The sequence below is a fragment of the Triplophysa dalaica genome, chromosome 17 (assembly GCF_015846415.1).
Source record: "Triplophysa dalaica isolate WHDGS20190420 chromosome 17, ASM1584641v1, whole genome shotgun sequence".
NCBI lineage: Eukaryota > Metazoa > Chordata > Actinopteri > Cypriniformes > Nemacheilidae > Triplophysa > Triplophysa dalaica.
In genome coordinates this window covers 15,182,044-15,199,872 of record NC_079558.1, presented here as the reverse complement: position 1 = coordinate 15,199,872, position 17,829 = coordinate 15,182,044, and the positions used below count along the sequence as shown (strand labels likewise).

The window sequence follows — 17,829 nt, the reverse complement described above, 5'->3', positions numbered from 1 at the left end:
GAGAACAGTGTTGATTTGATTAACTTGAAGAAATCAAAAGAACATCAGCCAACACAAATGCTTGGTGTGGAAATGTACCCTAGTTTGGCCCTGGGACCTCAAAGACTGGGTGACTGCTTTTACAGAGGTAAGAGAGAATTGAAATCTTTTCATCTTTACACACTATGCATCCTTTTAAATGAGTCTTAATTCTGTTTATTGATGTGGATGAAGTTAGAAAATACACATGAGCTGAGAACATCATTTTTCAATACTTTGAATAGATACATTGCCCTTCACTATTATTGGCAACCTTGGTAAATATGGCTGAAAGAAGGCTGTTAAAATAAATCTGCATAGTTTCTCCTTTTGATCTTTTATTAAAAAAATCTACAATATTTCAATATTTTAATCAAATAATTTTTTTTAAAGTGGGGTGAATATCTCGTTATGACCCTGGTCACAATTATTGGCACCCTTGTATTCAAAACTTTCTTTAACCTCCATTTGCATGAAAAACAGCTCTGAGCCTGTTTTTTATGTCTGACGAGGTTTGAGAAGATATGGCATGTCATCCGAGTCCATTCCTTCATAGAGAATCTCTTAAGATCCTTCAAATGTTAGTGCTCTCTTATCTTTTGTTCATCCCACTCATTTTCTGTAGTGTTCAGATTAGGGAACTGGGATTGCAATGGCAGGACCTTGGTTTTGCGTTCAGTGACAAATTTTTTGTTGATTTTAATGTTATTTTGAACCACTGTGCTGACGGAAGATCATGACCCCTTATAATACTTTTAGCAGAGCGAGTCAGGTTTATATTTTTTTGTTAGTTGGTATTTGATATAAAACATGATGCCATGTATCTGAACAAGATGTCCATGACCTCTGGTATAAAAGTAAGTTCACAACAATAAAGATCAGGCATTTTTTTCATCTTGTGTTATTGCTGCCAAATTACATATGGCCATAGAACCCAGTCCTGGTTGAAGTTCCAGTATGGCAGATTAATATGGTGGAGTTTATTTTTGCACGAGAGCAGAAAATTCAGACACATCAGAACTATATCATTTGGTTTTATCCATTGTGATAAATTATCAAGGGGGTTTGGGCTTTGTGTTACTAATATTTACTATCCTGTGCAACAAGAAGTCATGACTGGACAACATCAGGTTTCTAGTCACCTTGGTGTGCTAAATGTAAATTTCAATTGAGAATATACTTTGGAGATATTATACTCATAAGGGTGCCAATAATTGTGACCAGGTTGTACTAGAGAATTTTATTTTCCAAATGTTATATTCCCCACACTTCAAATTGTTTTACTTTAATGAAATGTTGGAATATAGTAGATTTTTAAATAAAAGATCAAAAGGAGAAACAATGTAGATTTATTTTTTCTCCTTTACTCGTTTTACCAAGGGTGCCAAAAATAGTGGAGGGGACTATAGCTATGTGGAACGTTCATCTGATCTGAGCAGTTATAAATTGCATTGTACTAACATAGTTCACTTTTAGTCCTAGTCAAGAACTATAATAGCAAATATGTGTATTAAATATGAATATGTAGTGTTGTTTTGGGATTATAGGTGCATAAGAAGGGCCCCTAAAAAGCACCTCGTTTGACAACAGAAAAGTAATTTATGGCTTCTTACTGTCGTTTATTCTGACTTTCTGCCCATTAGATCGCGAGCCCTCTACCCATGTGCCTTTATACCCAAACACGTGCGACCTGGCTGCTCGTGGCCTTCCCCCTCGGCTGCTGCAGCCCCCTCCTCCCACCGCCGATCCATCTGGGAATCCTCAGGATACTGTCAAAATGGAACTTGAAAATGGATCACTGTGGAAACAGTTCAGTTCAGTTGGCACAGAGATGATTGTTACAAAGAAGGGCAGGTTAGAACCTATTTTTGGAGTATAAGCTACTTACTATTAAATTCATTTATGTGCAACTTTAGTCATTTGTTTAAAACAAGTTACTTACGATACTTTTCATTGTTGAAAGATCATTATCGTTCACTTTCTTTCTCAACCTTTCCTATACTCAGGAGAATGTTCCCACAGCTGCGCGTGAAGCTGTCAGGACTGAACCCAACACTGCGTTACATTCTTCTTTTAGATATTGTACCAGTTGATTCCTCTCGCTACCGTTTCCAAGACAACAGTTGGCAGGTAGTAGGTGGAGCAGAGGCTCGGTTGCCAGACCGCGTCTTTATCCACCCAGACTCACCCGCAACTGGAGAGCACTGGCAGAATCGCACCATATCCTTCCACCGGGCCAAACTCACGAATAACACGTTAGATGCACAAGGATATGTAAGTAATAAATTTCAAATGATGCATCTATGTTTTGAAAATGTTCAAAGAGTGATGGCAGTTTAAGCCAATTTTGGCTATTACCATACAGGTAACCTTCACAACAGTGTTTTCCAATCTTGGTCCTGGACTACTTCCAACAATGTACAATTTTGATGTCACTCTAATCTGACCCACTTTTCTGAGGTCTTGGAGGTTTAACTAAAGAGCTGATCAATTGAAACAGATTTGATAAGAGAGGTGTGAACATGTGCAGTGCTGGTGGTACTCCAGTACCAGGATTAGGAAACATTGCTTTCCAAAAATGTTGCAATAATTCATTATCAATTTATTATATAATGCCTTAACTCACATACATTCAAATGTGTAATTAAACTTTGGTTACATCTGCTCAAATGTGACTAGTATAATTTCATATACTGGGGACACAGATACTTGTACATGTGACATCCACGTATATCTTTTAGTGTAGGTTACTCATTAATCAATGAACTAGAACATCTTCATTTAAAGGTTTTTCATGGCATTAATACATTGTAATATGTGACTAAAGTATTCTTATATTTTGCGGGCACTGTATGACATTCTAATGAACCTCACAGAACTGCTGAGAACCAATATTCCTGACATAAATCCAAGTAATTACCAACAATTTCTTTCACAAAGGTCATCCTCCACTCACTGCATCGATACCAGCCACGCATTCATGTGATAGAGGCCCGAGACGTGTTGATGTGGGGAAGAGCTCAGCACTCTTTCACCTTTCCTGAAACACAGTTTATTACCGTCACTGCATATCAGAACACCAAGGTACAAGAAAGTGAAATATATAACACAGATTTATATTTAACCTTTAAAAATAATCCAAATGTGAATGAAAATTATGATGTATACAAATTATCCTCCACTGTGTTTTCTAAGAAATATTTATTTTTTAAACATTTTCTCCTAGATCACTGACCTAAAGATCAACTCCAATCCTTTCGCAAAAGGCTTTAGAGAGAACGGAATGAACTGCAAGAAGTAAATCAAAAACAGATCCATGCATATAACAATTACCTGCATAAACATGTCTTGACACCAGGATTGAGAATAAAACACTTGACAATTTCTTTACAATTTTCCCAGACAAAGAGAGGCACGGTTAAAGAGGAAAATCACATCCAATCAAGAGGACTCCTTGGATATTGGTGAGGACATTTGTGTTTTGAAAAATGACTTCCAAATCAACAACCTATCAAAATAAACACAAAGTAAACTAAAACGTCAAAGTTAGTTTCTCTGAAATATTTATAACCAAATGGACAATGCACATCAATCTCTACAATGAGTGTATTGTTGAGTACTCAAATATAGCTTTTGTAATCAGTAGTATTTTTTCTGCTTACCTTCCTCAGAATCTTGTGACCCTTGTGATTCCACTGAGCTCCTCCCACAATCTGTGGAACTCACAAACTCCACCATCTCCATGATGAACACTGCCCTCCCTATTATGGGCTCCAGTTTTAACACAGACGTACCATCTCTGCCAGAAGAAACATTCTCTGGCCAACCACTTGTCCTCAGTCAAGCATTTTTGACTTCTGAAGTGTCTGAGATTCCCTCCACAATGGAGAACCAACAACAACTAACCTCAGAAAACAATGTAAACAACACACTGATGGATGAGTAAGTCCTTTAACTTGCTTTATGAATTTTCCACAAAAGTCATTTTTTCGATGCATGTTAACTAATGATGTCTCTACTTTAAAAGGTCTGGTCAAATGATGGGCCATTCAGGATACATGTCAAGATTTCCAACCCCCCAGCTCAGCTCCTCGGCACAATCAGGACCTATGCCTCAGTCGTCTTCCATCTATTCTGCAGTGTCCTCCACTCATCATTCTGATCTTGAGCTTCCACACTCCTCCACAACTGCCTCTCCACCCTCTATGTCCACATATTCCTCTATGCTTTCATCAGATTATAATTCTCAAATTTCCTCCACAACTATCCCCACCTCTACAACCTCTCCTCTTGGCTCTTCTTACCCTTCTATCTCTCACTCCACTCCTTCGCATCTTCTCCCCTCTTCATCATATTGCTCTCTTCTGACATCAGATCAATCCCAGGACAACCTTAGTCCTCATACACCTACAAATCCAACTTTCCAGTCTATTCCATCTTCCTCTTGTCAAGGTTCTGGGTTAACTATTGACCCTACTCAAAATCAGGTAGATGATGGTGGATTAAGCTCCACCAGTGCAACAACAACCCCGGTTATTCAAAACTCATCCCAAACATCCTTTCCCTTTCCACCGATGCAGTCTTCAACCGATCGTGACCCAACATCTCCTCCATGCCAAAGCCTACCCCAGACTGCTCTCTCCTTCCCAGCTGTGCCACAGTGCAACCCTAACACCAATCCCACCCCATCTGACCCAAACATGACTCCAACTGCTTTTCCATTTCCTCCTTCTGCACAGTCTACCCCTAACACCATGATGACTCCTTCCAATTCAGACATGACTGTCCATCCCTTTGCCTCTGTTCAACAGAATCATAGTCTACACCTAAATACTGCGGAACCTACTCAAAATCCAGCAGCTTGTTCTTTTCCACTTCCCCAACCAGTATATACCTCAGGTCTGAGCACTCTCTCAGCAGTTCCAAATCCAATTTATTCAACAGCTGGACATTTTTCTTTCCCACCTACCAATGTTATCAATCAAGGTCCAATACAAGCTGTTTCCAGCACACTTCAGCCCACCACAGCATACCCAATGCAGCCATTTCCTACATCTTTATCTAAACACAACCCTCCTGGGTCAAACCCCTTTCCATCATCCCACACATCTTACCCCTTCTCTACTCATATTCAATCTGGTCCACATCCTCTCCAGAGCATGGCTCTGCCCTCATCCAACTCAATTCATAGTTACACAGCAATTTCTAACACTGCCCAAATTCAACCTTGCTTTACACAGTCATACCCTAATCCCTCCTTCCCTCACATTCCACCCCAGGCCGCAAACCTTTCTCAGATCTCATCTCAGTCCTTTCCTCCCATTCAGCCATCAAACACCTCTCAGTTAGTGCACCCTTCTATCCCCTCAGCCCATCCACAATGCACTGCCTCTACGAATGCATACCCTGCTGTTGCTCCCACTGAGATAGGCACCTTCTCACAACTGAATTCTGCTGCCCCCTATCTACCAGATATGGTACTGCACCCTTCTTTGCTCCCTCCTCTGGATACCTCTCTCTCCTCTTCAGCTCCCCCATCCCTTTATAACCCCTTTCCTGCCTACTCACTGCGTCTTTGCCAGGACCCACGGTCTTCGCTGCATTTACCTCTCAGGCATATTTATAGGCAGCCACAGCATGCCCATGCTCATGGTCAGGGGTCTTACTTTGATCTTGGAGGAAGAGGAGTATTCTGACAATAAACAATAAATGACATTAACATGACCAAGATTTCATGGCCAAGCCATTGGTCTGAAAATTATGAAAGCACTGTGAATTTGGTTAAAATTTGGACCTTTATTGTAGCTGAAAATTTTAAGTATTTTAACTGTTTGTAGTGTTACTGTTTGTTATAGAATTCTGATATGTAGCTATAGTTAACCTTTATTTTAATCTTTAATAAACAAAGTTGTACATTTTAATGTCCTTGTTTGTGCTGAATTTACAAAATAAAATGTGTGATTTTTTTAAATATTATTTTCTTCAACACAAGGAATCTTGAGGCAAATAGTATGAGATTGGTATGGGGAAACTTTTCTTTTATTGTGTTTGTAAGTTATATATAATACTATCAAATTGGTTTGATACATTTTATTCTCAAATTCTAATAGCATACTCATTTTATAAAAAATATTGGATAAACAAGTGAACATAATTTTGTATTTAATGCAATGTCATCTGCCAATACAAAATGTTCCCTTATCTGTATTTCAATTAATTCAACCGCTACTCCTCCAGGGCCGTGTCCAAAACCAATGCACAGTATAAGTACCCCTTACAGAAAAACTACTGACATTTCAAATCTGCAAAAAAAAATTCATTAGGGTACTTAAGAACTTTCTGGTAGTTTTTCCACAGTGGCGTGATGACAAGGATGACAAAAACATTTTTTTTTTATAAATTGTTTCTGTAATAATTTGTTCAGAATATTTATTATATATATGTACGGTCTGTCCAATGGTTCCTCTGATTTTCGACTACAGATCTCACAGAATGTGGTTCCCAAACTGTCATTTGGGGAAGGTCACTTGGCCTTGGCTAAAAATGTCACTTTTTTATTGGTTTACGCATTTTAATGCTTGAACACTGAATGCACAAGCAAGCGCTGCAAGCGCCTATGATGAACACATTTCATACTGGCCTCGTTTCTGGAAAAGAATATAACCTATGAGTGTGAGCAACGGGGGTTGAGAAAGCGGCACGTCCTGCATTTTCCACAAGTTTTAGATGTTAATGGTCCAAAAACAGTACACACCTTCCGCAACCACAAGCATTTCTTAATTTCTTCCAAAAAATGATGGGGCCTGTCCCACACGCAAATTAAGCCTATTTTTCAAGGCATCATGATGCCACATTTTAGGATAAAAAAAGTTTAAAACAAAATCAAATGTATATTAAAAAAACACCGGGTTTATTTCTGAGATCATTTAATACATTAAAAAAGTAGATGACCTTTTAAAATGAATTCACTCTTTGTAATTGGTCTACATTGGTCTACATGCAAAGGGTTGTGGGAAACCAAAGGCATCAAGGAATACATTTCACAATTGGTTGGGTATCTAATGCAGATTTATTGTGAAATTAAATTGATTTTCCTTGCTTGCCATTCTTCCCTTGTACTGGGTCAGCAGCATTTTTAGTGTTTTGAAATGCCCAAAAAAGGCTTGCGGAAAATTGACTTTAAGAGTTTGTACTGAAGTGAACTGAAGTCCGTTCCAACATGTGTGAAAGCAGAGTAACCACATGCAGTTCTGTCATCACCAGAAAAATATTTTCTCCTCATTTTTGTATTCAAAACCTAAAGAAACAAACTTTGCTCAATGTTTTCCTTAAAACAATTGTGGCATTTGCTCATTAGCAGGTGTCGAGAGTGAGTACTCATTAAAGGAAGGGTCATTGAAGTCTAGGTGACAATTTCCTCAACAAACCACACCACCTTCATTCTGTCTTTCCCCTTTCCATTTGGTAATAGACAGACAAAGAGTTTAAAATAAGGTCATGTAAACAGCACAACACTTAACGACATAGGAAGAGACAGAAGTACAAAATGTTGATATGTGATTTAATATATTTTATTTGATGTAAATGTTGCTGACAACCAAATCAGATTGTTTTTTGTTCGATGTATTTTTTACTAAAATAAGACATGGAGACCTAGAAATGGTATTTATTAAACTGCAACATGGCTTATTACAAACTCTTGTACAGGGTTTAAATTGATCTGCTTCAGCATTTTAGGAATAAATTGTTACATCAGAGTTAAAAATCTTGTCCAAAACCATCCAATGTGTTTTGAGTCAATATAAAATAGTTCTCTAATGTGATATTTGCTAATATGTATTTAAACTGTCAAAGTACTTTTTAATTTACAGGAATTTGAGCTCACAAGAGTGAAAATATATAAAGGTATTTCTTTACACTGCCTTTTCAATTTCAATCCTATGTGTTTGCGCTCTTTTTTACTTTTGAGCATCTGTTTTGGCCCCCGTGATCTTTTCCCTGATTCTGCGATGGAGCTCTTGTCTCAGTAGGTCTCTTTCCTTACGGATGCCCTGGAGGACAGTACGGTTCTCCTGAGCTCTTCGGACCAGATATGGCAGCGTGTTGTCCACTGTTCCGTATGGCACTGATTTGTAAACTGAGAAACCATGTTGAGCTGAAATGGGAAAAAAAATACAATGCATTGTTATTAAAATGAAGACTATTGGGCGATCGATTCCCTCTTCTTACCAAGAGTGAGAGACACATGGTCACACATTCCAAGCAGCTGACCAAAACAGACAGAGCTACTGTCTTTGTCAATTCCTAACTCCATCATTCTAAAAAAACAGAAATAAATACGTTACACACACTATACTGGGGTCTTACTGTAGATTGCTGGTAATGATTAGATCAGTAAAGTTCAGTTTGTGCAAAGGTTTACCGTGTCACTGCCCGCCTGACTGATTCTTCATTGTGAGTGGCAACAATTATCTTATAGTTTTCAGGCTTCTCGCGAATGAGGTTGAGCATAATGTCCAGACATCCATTATAACTACACAGGTTGCACAAAAGTTTAGACATTAAAATACTGTGGTCTCAAAAAGTATATACAGTGAATGTAAAAAGTATTCTCCCCCTTCATTTTTCCCCCACATTTAGTTGTTTATGCCAAATAACAACACCACAATGACAAAGCAAAAACAGATTTTTGACAACTTTGCAAATTTATAAATTGAATAAATCTCTGTAGAAACATGAAAATGTTTGTCTACTGATGGTACCCAACCAACCTGTCCGAGTTTGAGAGGATCTGAGGATCTGAGGAGCAGAATGGCAGAAAATTGCCAAATGCAGATATATAAAGCTTGTCACATCATACCCAAGAAGACTTTATGCCCAGAACTGAGTTGAGGGTGTGAATACTTTTTGTACATTAACTTTTTACATTTTTACAAAGTTGTCACATATCTGTATTTTTTTGCTTCACCATTACGGTTTATGTTTAGATTGATGTGGTCAAAAGTAACTTGAATTAGTTTAACATAAGATAGCAACATAAACAAATAGAAAAAAAGAAGGGGGGTGAATACTTTTTATAGTCACTACAATATATAAATACTGTATATACAGTATATATACTTATACAGTATATTAAATATATAATACTGTATATAACAGCCACAGAATATAACAATAGACTATTACAAATTTTCATTTAATCAGCATTTCTAGATGTGTTGTGGCCATTCAAGTCCAGTGTGTTGAATTTCAACAAAATCAAACTTCAGGAATGACAATGTCATCCAAAAGTAATGTGAAAGACTGACAGAATGACAAGACACATGAAAACTATGAGCAATTGAGGCCAAGTAAAAAAATCGAGACAAATAAAAAATATTAAAAAATAAAGATAAAAAATATTATTGTCAAACTTTTCCTAAACACATGTAGACATATTACTATTGTATTGCTCAAAAATAACTTGATTTCTATGCAGTATTTTGCATGTATTTGAGGTCTGAAACAAATACAGAGCAACATTTCTGTTATTATGACCTGTTTCTCCAGTTTTCATCTTCTGCAAATAAAACAATATTTTCACTTGACATATTGTTAGTAGTTCACAATATTGTAGTTAAACCTGGTACTTTGAAATGGTTCCTTAATATAGATAGAAATAGCTCATTCAAAGGTAAGAAAAACATAACGCTTCATTATGTAAGCTAATTATAAACATATGAACACATAATAATTTATATTATATTGCATTTCTGCAAATAGATCTTCCAAAAACTACACACCAATTCTTTAATTTTTTTCAGTCTTCGATGTAAAATGGCTGCATTAGTTATTCATTATCATTATCATTTTAGAAAGTCCATGCAATCAAAGAAATTCTTGAATAGGATGTGTTTAATGTTAAGTATTATTTGGACTCACCTTTCATTTGTATTTTCCCATGATTCATGTATTGGATCTGCACGCTTCTCTTTCTCAGCTAAAATTCTTTCTTTGTCCATGTAAGCCCCTCTGACAAGTTTAATGCCAAGACAGAACACCTGATCAACGGATGTCTCAACGGCATCATACAACAGATTCCTTGATTCCTGCAGGCAAACACATAGACCAACACTATCTTCAACCAATGGAAGGCTTACAATGTGCTTTTGGACCTGCATTTATGGTCATCTGCCTACAAGATGTTGCATTTAGCCTGCTGATCCCTACCAGGCTTCTATGCCACTTTAATGAGAAGGTCAACTAGAGTAGCAACATTAAAATGTTTAATGCCTGAACCCATATCATATATTCATTAACCAGATCAAGCTATACAATTCATGCTTGTCTTAAGAAACAAACCTAAGCCTGTTTGCTGGTTTTAGTTGGTTTCCCAGCCTGTCAAGACTAGACTAGTTTAGAAGACTACAACACATGAATACCATTTTGGCCAAACTGAGCGGCCAGTTAGTTTAGTCAAACAGGCCAAGGCTTGTTTAAGCAATTTTTTTCAGCATGGAGGAAAATTAATTGTGAAAGAGTAAATTTAGGAAAGACACAATGTACATATTCTTTGGCTGTGTACATATACCAACCTTTAGATAGCACTGGTATGTGTTCCAGATCCAGGCACTTTGTTGATTAAACTTTTTCATCATTGCCATGGTAATGAGTGAAAGTGCAGGGTTTATATAAGTGTACTCAGCATCCACCAGAACACGGACTTTATTAGCGCTGGCCTTTAATAAACATTAAAGGACATTTGAGTAAGACATACTTTGATTTCTTAAGCATTGAAATTATAACATTCCTTGTGACTGATTTTATCCGTTACAAATAATGGTACCTCTCCAATTTTGTTAAGTCTCCGAAGGCCACATAGGAAGTGTGTGTTTTCACTCTCTGATAGGCCAGAAAATGTGATTTCCTGTTGGATAAAATGTCTCTGGTTACATATTATCGGTATTTAAACGCTATATAAATGAAGGTGACAGATATAATCTTTGCTCCCTGATCAGTAAAGAATAAGACATTGATTTGAAAGATGATGCTAGGAAAAAAATGCACAATTCTGAAAACTAATTAAATAACACATATCCATAAAGTTCAATTGTATAAGTTAGCTATAGATGAATGAGCCAATTTCTACAGGTTCCTTTTTGATGTAGCCTGGCTCTAGAAACTAAACATTTAACAAACTAAAACCTAAATGATCATTTGTGATGTCTTTTTCAATTCATCTAATCAGTGTTATTTAATAGGGATGCTACAGAGTATATAAACACATTTATAAAATATACTGAATATAAAAACAATACGTCATTTAAAATCTATAACACACAAGTTCACGGCTGTGGTGTTTTATTAAGAAATAACCAATATCTGTACCTCTCCTTCCATGGCTTTGACAAGCAAGTTTAGATCGTATCGGTCAGACCTTAACAGAGAGGTCAGCTTAACCTAGAAAAATGAATAAATTGTAACTTAATAACATAAGATATGTGGAAAGATGAGTGACAATATTAAACTGACAAAACAAAAGCAATACCACCTCAAATTTACGAGACATTAATTGCGTTAATTTGAAGACATGAATTTAATCTTGTGACAAGAATAAACACCCACACACAGCTCAGGGCTGAGGAGTGCAGTAATCTTCAATTGCATCATTGGATTTTCACTCCAGCCTTTATTGTGAGACATGTGTATGCATTCCAACATGGCCACCAGGTTGTCTTCATATCGACGTTCCCTGTATGTGCAGCATGAAAAGTGTATCAGATATATGTGTCAATAGAGCCTTAAAATTGGGTAAATACAACCTCTGATGAACAACAACACATGACATATTATACAGTGTCATTAAATATTTAAAGAAAATAGGTAAACATGGAAAAGCAATGGGTGACAAAGTAACGCCACCCTATGATTGAATTAGTTGTAGATCAGCAATAACTTTTTAATTGTTTTCTGTATCCCAATTCCTGGAGAACTTCTGGCCCACTCTTTTTAAGTGCTTCAATTCATCTAGGTTTGTGGGCATTTGCCTGTGCACAGTTTTATGAAGGTTTCGCCACATCATTTCAGTCGGATGAGATCTAGGCTTTTCTTTTCCAGTCATTTTGTTGCAGATTATTGTCCTGTTGCATGCCCAATACTGGCCAAGCTTTATCTGATGGATATATGGCCACATATTTGACTAGAATACTTAAGGCTTGCAAAGCTTAGCTTTCTTTTTTTTAGAGAGAAGAAGCTTCTGAACCATTCCAGACACGGCATTGTTGTCCGGTCAATTGTGCTGTCACAAACCTCATAATCTACCATGAGTCTGAGGTGTTGTTCTTGGGTTGTTTGTAATTTCTCTGACCACTGCATGGTCTGACCTTGGGGTGAATTTGCTCGGATGTTCACTCCTGGGAAGGTTGACGGCTGTCTTGAAAATCTTCTACTTGTGAATAATCAGCAGTTTAGAACGATGGACCTCACATTGTTTGGAAAGGTCCCTATTATGCTTCCAAATATGATGGCAGTAACAACTGCTTGTCTAAGTTCATTACTGATGTGGTTCCTGCTTGGCATTGTGTTAACACGCAGCTGAAAGCTCCAGACTTGCAAACTGCCAAAACTTTATGTACAGAAACCCAGAAAAATTCAATATGGTGTCATTACTTCTTGACATGACTGTATATGCAGTATATATATATATATAGAGAGAGAGTGAGACGTGAACAAAATTGTTGGTACCCTTGGTAAATACGAGCAAAGAAGGCTGTGAAAATACAGGTACAGGATCTCTGCATTGTTTCTTATTTAGATGAGTTATTCCAAAATCTACATTTTTTTTTATATTAGAACTATTGGTATTAAAATATCTTAGCTAACTGTCTTCCTCTGCCAGCAATACAAAAAAGCACCAAATGGACAGAGTACTTTGTACATTTTGGATCCCAATAAAGACCCCTTCAAAAAAAAGATCAAATCCAACACTATAATGTTATTTAACATTAAGATTTAAAACGCTGAACTCTCGTCACAACGTTATCCAAATATCCTACCCAGTGCTTTCTCCAAGGTCCTCTTCAATAGGAACGGCCAGCATGGGGCGGAGCCCCAGAGAGCTCATCTTTTGCATGGACTCTGCTATCTCTATTTCGGTTTCACCAGCAACAAACTGTGCGTATACAGATGGACGCAGGATCATTGAGAAAGCCCGCTCACCCAAAACCATCTTTGTAAAGGTCATTAACTGACAGAAAGAACAAGAGAAAAATGCATTTATTTGACGCATTCAAGTGGTTAATTTCAAGGTGCCTCTCATCTGGTACTCTATCGTAATTCATGTGTGGACCAGGTAATGATGAAGGATGTATTTGTCAGTGTCATGCAGGTGAATGCCTTACCTTACCACAGTTGTTAACAAGTACAGGGAACGAGCAAAGCCTAAAGACTCCAAGCGCTCGGATGATCTCCCAGAAACTCTTCACTTTAAACGCTCGTGAGTCCTCAAATGTAAGAAAGCCGGGCGCAGAAGGGTCACGAACACCACGCTTTGCTAGCAGAGATTGGGGCTCAGCCATGCTCATGTGCCGCAGTGACATGAAACGATGTAATACATGTGGCCGAAGAAGAGTATACATAATCAATGTTCTTACACTTGTTCAAGATGCTTAGTAAGCGAGGCCTTCAATCAACTAAAATAGGGAGCTGAGATCCCAGATTTTCTAATCCAAACAGTCACAGGAGTGATCAATTTTAGCTCTTTATCTCAGCTTGGGTAATTCCTGTGCTTGCTCAGCAAACAGGTCAACTGTTTATGTGTTGTTTTTACATGGAAAATTCATACAGTCACTTACACGTACAAGTAGGCTACCAAAAAGTGTTTCCACACAGCCACATTAATGACCTGCAAGCATATGAAGGAGAAAGGCCAAATAAATGGTATTAATCAGTTTGGTCCAATTTCCTAAAACTATATAGCCACAGTGGTAGTATAACTACTGAGGTCTCAAACAACACAGAAAACATACATTTCTCTTACCTTAATATTCTCTTTCATAAAAGTATCTTTCAATAATATGGCTGTGTCCAAGTTTTAATGCAAATAAACAGGCAGAGGAGAGAACGTAAATGGGGTAGAGAGAGGGGAGGTCTACTGGTTAATCACTGACATGAAGTCTGAACCTTGGGACGGAAAGGTTAAGGGACAAAATTTCAGTAACCCATCTATCCAGAAAATAAAGCAAGGCATCAATAATAATTATATCCAGTGTTTTTACCAACACCATTATGCTTTGAAACAAAAAAAAAACTAAGCCAAATTCTTCTGGCTATATTTTCTGGATTTTTTATTTTATTTAAATAAAATAAAAATAAATAAAAAGTATCCAGAAAATATAGCGAGGCATCAATAATAATTGTATCAGATTTTTAACCAACACCATTATGCTTTGAAACCAAAAAAAAAACAAAGCCCAATTATTTTCAATTTATTGTGATGTGTGGAAAAATAGAGGGAGGTAATACAAATGAATCAATTAAATGGTAAACTGCTATAAAAACAATAAGCAAGAGAACAGAACAGGTGTCAAAATGACCTTGGGTCCTGGGAAGGAGACAGATTTTGGTGTTGAACAGAATGATGTGTAAGAGAAAAGGCCATAATAAACTGCGTCCTGAACAGTCAAAAATTTACTCCCAAACCAACTAAACTTTCTACAATACTGGAATAAACCAGATTTTTGATTTATTCGAAACATTACATCATTAAACACCATTTAGTGTTTGGTATATGATGGACAACCTCATAACTCAGTAGCCCCTTACACAAGACTATTAATTTATGAAATACCAAGATTTCCTGTTTGTTTATATCAGCCGTGCAACCTTTTATATTTTTGTTTTGATATGATTCACACATCAGCAACAGAACATTGTTATTCCTTTAACATCAAAGGCTGTAGCACTGAAAAGTCTTCCCTTGTAAATACAACTTGCAACATCAGCACATACTAATCCTAGCTCTGTGTTTGCACAAGCAGCAAAACTAATGCACTGGTAATGTAATATTCTGAAATTGTCAGTACTGATTAACCAGCTTTATAAAACTGATTCCGCTTACACATTACTTTAATTACTGTGTGGTAGTTTGTTATAATGACACAACATCTTCTGTTTGGTCATTTGTGTCCCACCACTGCCTTAAACATTAACTGAAATAGTGCTAATGTCCTCAAACAAAGCTAGCAAAAGTTAAAATCCCTCACACCTACAGACCCACTTCAAAAGTTGATGTGAAACTACTCAAAGCAATCTGCAGCGGAGTGATTCCGTGACTATGAGACTATGCACATATGTACACCCATATCTCATGCATATACAGTAAGGTCCATAAATATTGGGACATCGACACAATTCTAACATTTTTGGCTCTATACACCACCACAGTGGATTTCAAATGAAACGAACAAGATGTGCTTTAACTGCAGAGGTTATTTACATCCAAATCAGGTGAACAGTGTAGGAATAACAACAGTTTGCACATTTGCCTCCAACTTGTTAAGGGACCAAAAGTAATGGGACAATAATAATCATAAATCAAACTTTCACTTTTTAATACTTGGTTGCAAATCCTTTGCAGTCATTTAGACATCACCAGACGTTGGGTTTCATCCCTGGTGATGCTCTGCCAGGTCTCTACTGTAACCGTCTAAAGTTCCTGCTTGTTCTTGGGGCATTTTCCCTTCAGTTTTGTCTTCAGCAAGTGAAATGCATGCTCAATCGGATTCAGGTCAGGTGATTGATTTGGCCATTGCATAACAGTCCACTTCTTTCCCTTCAAAAACTCTTTGGTTGCTTTTGCAGTATGCTTTGGGTCATTGTCCATCTGCACTGTGAAGCGCCGTCCTATGAGTTCTGAAGCATTTGGCTGAATACGAGCAGATAATGTTGCCCGAAATTCATCCTGCTGCTTTTGTCAGCAGTCACATCATCAATAAATACAGGAGAACCAGTTCCACTGGCAGCTCCGTGGCCACTAGGGGGCCCCCTGCCGTGCGTAAAAAAATATTTTTCTTGCTCGTTGTGTCCAGTGTTGGATAAGTTACTCTGAAAAAGTAATTAATTACTAGTTACTCATTACATATTCAATAGTGTAATTAGATTACTGTCCAAATTACTCTGTCCAAAAAGTATTTAGTTACTCATTACTTATTACTTTCTATATCCTACATCAACCTTGATTAGTTAAGTGATTCAAGGATAGACATGAAACTGCTTTTTTAATTCGTTCAAATAAATAAAACTATTAACCAAAGTATTTCAAATGTGAGAATTATACATTAAAGCACATATTTTAAAATAAGACTTTGAATTTTGATGTCAATTACACTATTGCACACGCATATATTTCACAAAGTATTTAGTTTAATTACATCAAAAGTAACTGTAATTAAATTACAGAAAACATATGAGTAATCCCTTACTTTACTTTTTCAAGGGGAAAGTAATTAAATTACAGTAACTAATCACTTAGTAACTAGTTACACCCAACACTGGTTGTGTCAGGATCAATCATCATGTGCGTTAGCTTTAAACTGTGTAAAGATTAAAAATGAAAGGCAGCACTATCAGTCTGGTGCAGAGAAGAGGAAGAAGAGGAAAGAAGATGAGAAAAGAAAGGATCAAGAAAAGGGTAAGTGTTCAATTAAAATGTAATCAATTTTAACAAGACACTGTATATAAAACATTGTTGTTTACTTGTCAAGGTTCTGTACAAGGACTATCCGCTCAGTAAACATACTAAATGGAGTTAAATTTTTAAATAAATATGCTTAATGTGTTCTGTGAGGGCTAGTGTGGAAGGGGACAGAATAATCTGAACAATGTGTGTGCGTCGTGTGTTTGTCTCCGTGCGTGCGTAAGTGCGTGTATGCGCGCGTGTGTTTTGCACCTAAGGGGCACTTTTGAAGTATTTTCCAAAGAATGAATTTACAGCTGGTGAAAATGCAAGTCAGTTAAATAACTTTCTTATAGATCTCACGTAACTGAAATGCAACTAAAATAGCCATTTTATATTAATAATAATACATGTACAACGGTTTATTAGTAAAACATATTATAAAAATATTAAAATGAACACAAAAATACTAAATTAGCATAATGAGCTATGAAATTTACTTCTGTTTTTCCATCTATTTTGTGCAGCAGGTGCCTCCTCCTCACATGACAGTCTTGGCCCTGTCTCAGCCTACATTGGCCTTGCTTCAATCTTATCTGTTGCCTCCACCACATCCTCCGATGTCCTTAGAATTTTCTTTGATAGATTAATTTACTAATTCACAAATACAGTAAAACTGACTGTAGTGCATGTTATTACGTTTGATGTTCTGCTTGTAACCTCTTTCTTTTGAATAAACAGATTGCACACTTTAAGCTTTCAATGTTATGTTGTGTGTATTTACATTTATGCATTTGGCAGATGCTTTTTTCCAAAGGGACTTACATGATTGCATTATACTATACATTCTGTGTGTGTGCAATCCCTGGGATCGAACCCATGATCTCGGAGTTGCTAGAACCATGCTCTAACCACTGAGCTACAGGAAAGCTGTAAAGGGATAATATTGTGTTGTTAATTTGACATTGTCAGATTGTAAATGTGATATAATCTGTGTAATGTTAGTATGTTGTGTACATTAGATGATGGGGGGCCTCATTTTGTAATCAGTTTAGGGCACCCAAAATGCTAGGGCCTGCTTTGACACAGATACACCTACCTCCTGGAGAGTGTTCTTGATCTGGCCAACTGGTGTTTTCTTCACCAGGGAAAGAATT

At 37.0% G+C, this 17,829-nt stretch overlaps 2 protein-coding genes across 2 annotated transcripts; one reads left to right on the top strand and one right to left on the bottom strand.

The window, feature by feature from the left end:
* Positions 1-57: 57 nt before the first annotated feature.
* tbx6 (T-box transcription factor 6) lies at positions 58-5,714 on the top strand. The gene is made up of 8 exons (XM_056771863.1): positions 58-127; positions 1,662-1,872; positions 2,025-2,292; positions 2,959-3,102; positions 3,245-3,315; positions 3,421-3,482; positions 3,690-3,960; positions 4,046-5,714. The coding sequence occupies exons 1-8, from the start codon at positions 58-60 to the stop codon at positions 5,712-5,714; spliced, it is 2,766 nt and encodes a 921-aa protein (XP_056627841.1).
* A 1,954-nt stretch (positions 5,715-7,668) lies between these two features.
* prodh2 (proline dehydrogenase 2) lies at positions 7,669-14,150 on the bottom strand. The gene is made up of 11 exons (XM_056770521.1): positions 14,036-14,150; positions 13,398-13,900; positions 13,053-13,243; positions 11,623-11,749; positions 11,386-11,457; positions 10,844-10,924; positions 10,593-10,736; positions 9,940-10,106; positions 8,441-8,551; positions 8,248-8,336; positions 7,669-8,173 (listed from the first exon to the last, which is right to left on the bottom strand). Exons 2-11 carry the CDS (start codon positions 13,632-13,634, stop codon positions 7,977-7,979), a joined length of 1,416 nt encoding a protein of 471 aa, XP_056626499.1. The 5' UTR covers positions 13,635-13,900; positions 14,036-14,150; the 3' UTR covers positions 7,669-7,976.
* Positions 14,151-17,829: the final 3,679 nt, after the last annotated feature.